At 42.6% G+C, this 7,119-nt stretch overlaps 1 protein-coding gene across 1 annotated transcript; it reads right to left on the bottom strand.

Annotated features, from left to right (window-relative positions):
- Positions 1-5,735, bottom strand: cck-t (cholecystokinin (Thr)). The gene is given in 4 exon segments (NM_001124344.1): positions 1-266; positions 3,261-3,416; positions 3,732-3,852; positions 5,695-5,735. Coding segments are annotated over 3 exon segments (414 nt in total). The 5' UTR covers positions 5,695-5,735; the 3' UTR covers positions 1-129.
- Between the last annotated feature and the right edge of the window lie 1,384 nt (positions 5,736-7,119).

Below are 7,119 nucleotides of genomic sequence, written 5' to 3'. Positions count from 1 at the left end.
CTTGTCACTGTAGATGCTGTATATTGCATCATATAGTGTTTACAAACAAATGTACATCAAATACAGAATAAATACACTCTCATGACGAGACAGTGACTTGTTCTTTTCTTGTAGGGAGGGACTACTTTTCTACAAGGAGTGCTCGTTTTCTTCTGCGCTGCGGCGGCCAAAGTCCATCCACCCGGTGTAGTCTCTGTTTTTTATCAGGTGGTTAGCACTGAGACCGCTGGCTCTGCTGTTCACTGTTGAGTTCCCACTGATGTAACCTAGAGGGAGCAGGGAGGGAGGAGGGAGAAAGGTAGGGGGGAGGGAGGAGAGCGAAAGAAGGAGAGCTATAACACCATTTAAAAAAATATTTTACTGGTGTGATGGTAACATAGGACGAGGCTGACACTGGTAACGTCTGACCGTGGTGGTTTGACTGGCGTGTGATGGTAATATCCATGGTGTTAGTGTCAATGTGGAGCTTTTATCACTCCCCTCACTACCTCACACACACACACACACACACACACACACACACACTGTCAGTGTAGGAGGTGTAACTGTCAAGCATGTTACATCTAGTCCTCTCACATGCTCCCTTTGAGCCAAGGCACTTCACAGATCTCAGAATGATCTCTCTCTCTCTCTGTGTGTGTGTGTGTGTGTGTGTGTGTGTGTGTGTGTGTGTGTGTGTCAGAGGCCAGTGTTCTAAGCCCAACCCTCCGTCTGGTTATAGAATTAATAACAGCTTTTACTAATGAGGTTCAGAGGCACAATTACACTGCTCCATCTCTCTCTCTCTCCATCTCTCTCCATCTCTCTCTCTCCATCTCTCTCTCTCTCTCCATCTCTCTCTCTCTCTCTCTCCATCTCTCTCTCCATCTCTCTCTCTCCCCATCTCTTTCAATGACCCGTCTTTATCTCTCTCTCTCCATCTCTCTCCATCTCTCTCTCTCTCTCTCTCTCTCTCCATCTTTCTCTCCATCTCCCTCTCTTCATCTCCATCTCTTTCAATGACCTGTCTTTATCTCTCCCTCTTTCAATGACCCGTCTTTATCTCTCCCTCTCTTTCAATGACCCGTATTTATCTCTCCCTCTCTCTCCCTCCATCTCTTTCAATGACCCGTCTTTATCTCTCCCTCTCTCTCTCCATCTCTTTCAATGACCCGTCTTTATCTCTCTCTCTCCATCTCTCTCTCTCTCCATCTCTCTCTCTCTCTCCATCTCTCTCTCTCTCCATCTCTCGCTCTTTTTTTTTGGCTTGCTTATCTCTCTCTCTCTTTTGTGCTCCATCTCTTTATCTGACCTTTCACCCTCTTCACCATGTTTCTGTCTCATTTACATAGTAGAGGTATGTACGTAATAACAGACTATATGTATGATTTCATGATAAAAAAGTATAAACAGGAACTTTTGAAACATTAAAGTTGGAATCTCTGGCTTGTTGAGTTTTAGACTTGAACTCAGCACATCGATATTTATCTCACATGGACTTAGAACCTTGGAGAGCTCGAGTGTAACGGCACCTCTTATAGAATACAGCTCTAATACTCTAAACTTCAGTAAGGTATAATTAAGTTATTGCCAGCTACTTTTTGTATTCCAATTCAAGAACATGCTATCTGAGAGCACCATAACATGCTATCTGAGAGCACCATAACATGCTAGCTGAGAGCACCATAACATGCTAGCTGAGAGCACCAAAACATGCTAGCTGAGAGCACCATAACATGCTAGCTGAGAGCACCATAACATGCTAGCTGAGAGCACCATAAGATCATCTCTAAACTGTTAACATTTTAGTCTTGCTGTCGGCACAGTCTGTCTTCAGTAGCCCCTTGCTACTGTCTGTCTTGTCTCTGTCTGTTCTCTGTCTGTTCTCTGTGTATGTGGGTCTATAGAGATACTATCACTGACAAAGCAGATACATTTAAGAAGATAGAAGGAAAGACCCGAAAAGATATACCTGCTCACACATGTACAAACTACAGGTTTCTTTTCACAAACACCAGCCATCTGGATCAACAACTCACTCTCACAGCAACCAGAGAAAGAGAGGTTCTAAAGGGACTTCAACTCACTGTCATAGCAACCAGAGAAAGAGAGGTTCTAAAGGGACTTCAACTCACTGTCATAGCAACCAGAGAAGGAGAGGCTCTAAAGGGACTTCAACTCACTGTCATAGCAACCAGAGAAAGAGAGGTTCTAAAGGGACTTCAACTCACTGTCATAGCAACCAGAGAAAGAGAGGTTCTAAAGGGACTTCAACTCACTGTCATAGCAACCAGAGAAAGAGAGGTTCTAAAGGGACTTCAACTCACTGTCATAGCAACCAGAGAAATAGAGGTTCTAAAGGGACTTCAACTCACTGTCATAGCAACCAGAGAGATAGAGACAGGTTCTAAAGGGACTTCAACTCACTCTCGCTGTCATAACAACCAGAGAAATAGAGACAGGTTCTAAAGGGACTTCAACTCACTCTCACTGTCATAGCAACCAGAGAAAGAGAGGTTCTAAAGGGACTTCAACTCACTCTCACTGTCATAGCAACCAGAGAAAGAGAGGTTCTAAAGGGACTTCAACTCACTCTCACTGTCATAGCAACCAGAGAAATAGAGACAGGTTCTAAAGGGACTTCAACGCACTCTTGTTGTCATAGCAACCAGATAAACAGACAGGTTCTAAAGGGACTTCAACGCACTCTCGTTGTCATAGCAACCAGAGAAATGGAGACAGGTTCTAAAGGGACTTCAACGCACTCTCGTTGTCATAGCAACCAGAGAAATAGAGACAGGTTCTAAAGGGACTTCAACGCACTCTCATTGTCATAGCAACCAGAGAAATAGAGACAGGTTCTAAAGGGACTTCAAATCACTCTAGCTGTCATAGCTACCAGAGAAATAGAGACAGGTTCTAATGGGACTTCATCTCACTCTCGCTGTCATAGCAACCAGAGAAATAGAGACAGGTTCTAAAGGGACTTCAACTCACTGTCACTGTCATAGCAACCAGAGAAATAGAGACAGGTTCTAAAGGGACTTCAGAAAATGTTCACTTGAAGAGAACAATGTGAGCTCTTTCATCTCTCTCTACACACACACGCGCGCTCACACTCACACACTCTCACTCACACTCTCGTCTTATAGGTCTCTCTTTATGTAGTGTTGTCTCTCTTGTCATGATGTTTGTTTTGTCCTATATTTTTATAGGACAAAATTGTCCGCAGGGAGGCCTTTTGGTAGGCCGTATTTTTTATTACATTTATTTAAACTCACCTTTCTGTGAGGAGATGAGTCTAGCCAACAGTTCACTGAGTTTGGCTCTGGAGTTTCTGCCTTCTCCCATATATGGCTTGGTATTGACCAAAGGAGAGGAGTGAGTATGTCTGAGGTATGGCTCGGAGAGGAAGTGGGCTTTGGTTTCCAGACGTGCTGTGACAGGAAATACAAACCACCTTGTTAGCATTTGTTAACTGTCTTGGGTTGTTTTGACGGAACTAAATGACATAAAGAAATCATGATAATATCATGAATTAAACCTTTAATTGCTATAGCGTCTTTCTAGAGCACATGATTTGCCATTAAAAAAAAGGGTAAACATTCATATGATCGGGGTACCGGTTTCAACAAAAAACGTATCCATAGTTTTTTATGTACCGGGAAAGATAAGTCAAGCCCCGCTCCGGTGTTTTAACGTTGATAGAAATGTATTCAACATCCGGATGTGGCACCTCTTCCTGTTCTTACCTTCAGAGGGAGGGGGCAGGGCAGGGCTGCCCTCTTGGAGGTTTGGAGAGAAGTGTGTGCGTCCTGAACAGCTAGTGCACAGGACCACCAGCAGAACACACATACACAACCCTGCAGTCATCTAGGGGAGAGAGAGAGAGAGAGAGCGAAGAGAGAGCGGGGAAGAGAGAGAGAGAGAGAGGGGGAGAGAGAGAGAGGGGAAGAGAAAGGGGAAGAGAGAGGGGGAGAGAGAGAGAGGGGAGAGGTGTAGTGGGAAGGAGAGGGGAGAATTGCAAGATAAAGGTGGAAATTGTTAAACTGCTTCTTTCTACTTTTTACTCTTTCTTTCCCTTTTCTTTCTCTCTCCTTTCTACCTCTTTCTCTCTCATTTCTCCCTCTTTCTCTCTCCTTTCTCTCTCCTTTCTACCTCTTTCTCTCTCATTTCTCCCTCTTTCTCTCTCCTTTCTCCCTCTCTTTATCTCTCTTATCTTTCTCTCTAATTTCTCCCTCTTTCTCTCTCCTTTCTCCCTCTTTCTCTCTATTTTCTTTCTCTCTCCTTTCTACATCTCTTTCTTTCTTTTCTTTCTCTCTCCTTTCTCCCTCTTTCTCTCTCTTTTCTACCTCTTTCTCTCTCCTTTCACCCTCTCTTTCTCTCTCTTTTCTTTCTCTCTCCTTTCTCCCTCTCTTTCTCTCTCTTTTCTTTCTCTCTCCTTTCTACCTCTTTCTCTCTCCTTTCTACATCTCTTTCTCTCTCTTTTCTTTCTCTCTCCTTTCTACCTCTTTCTCTCTCTTTTCTACCTCTTTCTCTCTCCTTTCACCCTCTCTTTCTCTCTCTTTTCTTTCTCTCTCCTTTCTCCCTCTCTTTCTCTCTCCTTTCTCTCTCCTTTCTACCTCTTTCTCTCTCCTTTCTACCTCTTTCTCTCTCCTTTCTACCTCTCTCTCTCTTTTCTTTCTCTCTCCTTTCTACCTCTTTATCTCTCTTTTTTCTTTCTCTCTCATTTCTCTCCTCCCACATCCTGCAGTAACATGATGATGTGGTTGGATGTTCCAACGTTTAGAGAGCCACTCAAACCAAACCACATTGGTTTCAGTACTGCTCCATTAAAAACCAAGCTATGTTACAACTCCATTAAAAACCAAGCTACATTACCAACGCAACTGATTTACTGAAAGTATATCCCACAGAGGCATTAGTGATGTAATATTGTTATTGACTGTTCTGGAGGCACTTAGTTGCAATTGTCCCTCCCTTCCCCTTCACGGCTACTTTCACACATCCAGTAAAATTATTCATGAATTACCAAACTTCTTTTCCAGATTAATACTCAAAATAAAATGAGCTACTCAAGAATAGAATAGACACTGAAGTTGATCTATGGAAAATGGACTTATTTTTACCATAAAAGATCAAATGAAACAAAGGTAAGTAATGTTGTGATTTCTGATAGCAGTCTGTGAAGAGGTCTATGTGGAAGATCGGTGAGATCGCCGGCAGCTGGTACAATCAATAAAGCTGCACTTCAGCCGATCATTCACACTTCAACAGATCAATCATTATAGACACACCAGTCCAAGTTACATCAGTTATCTTCACACTTCAACAGATCAATCATTATAGACACAGCAGTCCAAGTTACATCAGTTATCTTCACACTTCAACAGATCAATCATTATAGACACGGCAGTCCAAGTTACATCAGTTATCTTCACACTTCAACAGATCAATCATTATAGACACGGCAGTCCAAGTTACATCAGTTATATACTTGATAAAACTCAACTTAACAAGAAAATATTGCATTTGGATTCATAAAAAAAAATATATATATATTAAAAGATTGTTCTCCAAAGTTCTTGTTCTCGTACCTGACTCAAGAACTACTATTTACATACAATTAGGTAATTCATTTGTTCTTAATTACATTTACGAATAAGAAAAAATGAGAAAAACAATCAGAGAGAGAGAGAATAAGTCTGTTCTTACCTTCAGTAAAGAGATGGAGACAGAGAGAGAGTGTTGGAGGAGTGTGTGTGAGAAAGGGATGAAGGAACTTCTCCGCTCAGAGAGACACCCCTTATATACACCCCTGCTCTCCACACTGTGTGTATGTGTGTGTGCGTTTTGTGTAAGCTTTTACCTCAATGATGACGCAGTTTGTGTGTGTGTGTGTGTGCGTGCGTGTGTGTGCGCATGTGTGTGTGTGTGCACGCGTGTGTGTGTGCGTGTGTGTGTGTGTGTGTGTGTGCGTGCGTGTGTGTGTGCGTGCGTGTGTGCGTGCGTGTGTGCGTGCGTGTGTGTGCGCGCGTGTGTGTGTGTGCGCGCGTGTGTGCATGTGTGCGTGCGTGTGTGTGCGCGTGTGTGTGCGTGCGCGTGTGTGTGTGTGTGTGAGCTTGGTGATGCCCATTAGAACCTCTAGGGGGTATTATTTATATGACCAGACCAGAGAACCTCCTGGACTGCAATCAGTTGAACATAACTGGATCTACAGCTCCACAGACATTTTCATCTCTCTCTCGTTCTCTCTCAATTCAATTCAATTCAAGGGCTTTATTGGCATGGGAAACATGTGTTAACATTGCCAAAGCAAGTGAGGTAGATAATATATATAAAGTGAATATATAAAGTGAAATAAACAATACAAATTAACAGTAAACATTACACATACAGAAGTTTCAAAACAATAAAGACATTACAAATGTCATATTATATATATATATACAGTGTTTTAACAATGTACAAATGGTTAAAGGACACAAGATAAAATAAATAAGCATACATATATGGGTTGTATTTACAATGGTGTGTGTTCTTCACTGGTTGCCCTTTTCTCGTGGCAACAGGTCACAAATCTTGCTGCTGTGATGTCACACTGTGGAATTTCACCCAGTAGATATGGGAGTTTTTCAAAGTTGGATTTGTTTTCGAATTCTTTGCGGATCTGTGTAGTCTGAGGGAAATATGTCTCTCTAATATGGTCATACATTGGGCAGGAGGTTAGGAAGTGCAGCTCAGTTTCCACCTCATTTTGTGGGCAGTGAGCACATAGCCTGTCTTCTCTTGAGAGCCAGGTCTGCCTACGGCGGCCTTTCTCAATAGCAAGGCTATGCTCACTGAGTCTGTACATAGTCAAATCTTTCCTTAATTTTGGGCCAGTCACAGTGGTCAGGTATTCTGCCGCTGTGTACTCTCTGTGTAGGGCCAAATAGCATTCTAGTTTGCTCTGTTTTTTTGTTAATTCTTTCCAATGTGTCAAGTAATTATCTTTTTGTTTTCTCATGATTTGGTTGGGTCTAATTGTGCTGCTGTCCTGGGGCTCTGTAGGGTGTGTTTGTGTTTGTGAACAGAGCCCCAGGACCAGCTTGCTTAGGGGACTCTTCTCCAGGTTCATCTCTCTGAAGGTGATGGCTT

This window comes from Oncorhynchus mykiss, chromosome 30 (assembly GCF_057628025.1).
Source record: "Oncorhynchus mykiss isolate SJ-2025 chromosome 30, ASM5762802v1, whole genome shotgun sequence".
In the NCBI taxonomy this organism is placed as follows: Eukaryota; Metazoa; Chordata; class Actinopteri; order Salmoniformes; family Salmonidae; genus Oncorhynchus; species Oncorhynchus mykiss.
This window is presented reverse-complemented; position numbering and strand designations above follow the sequence as displayed.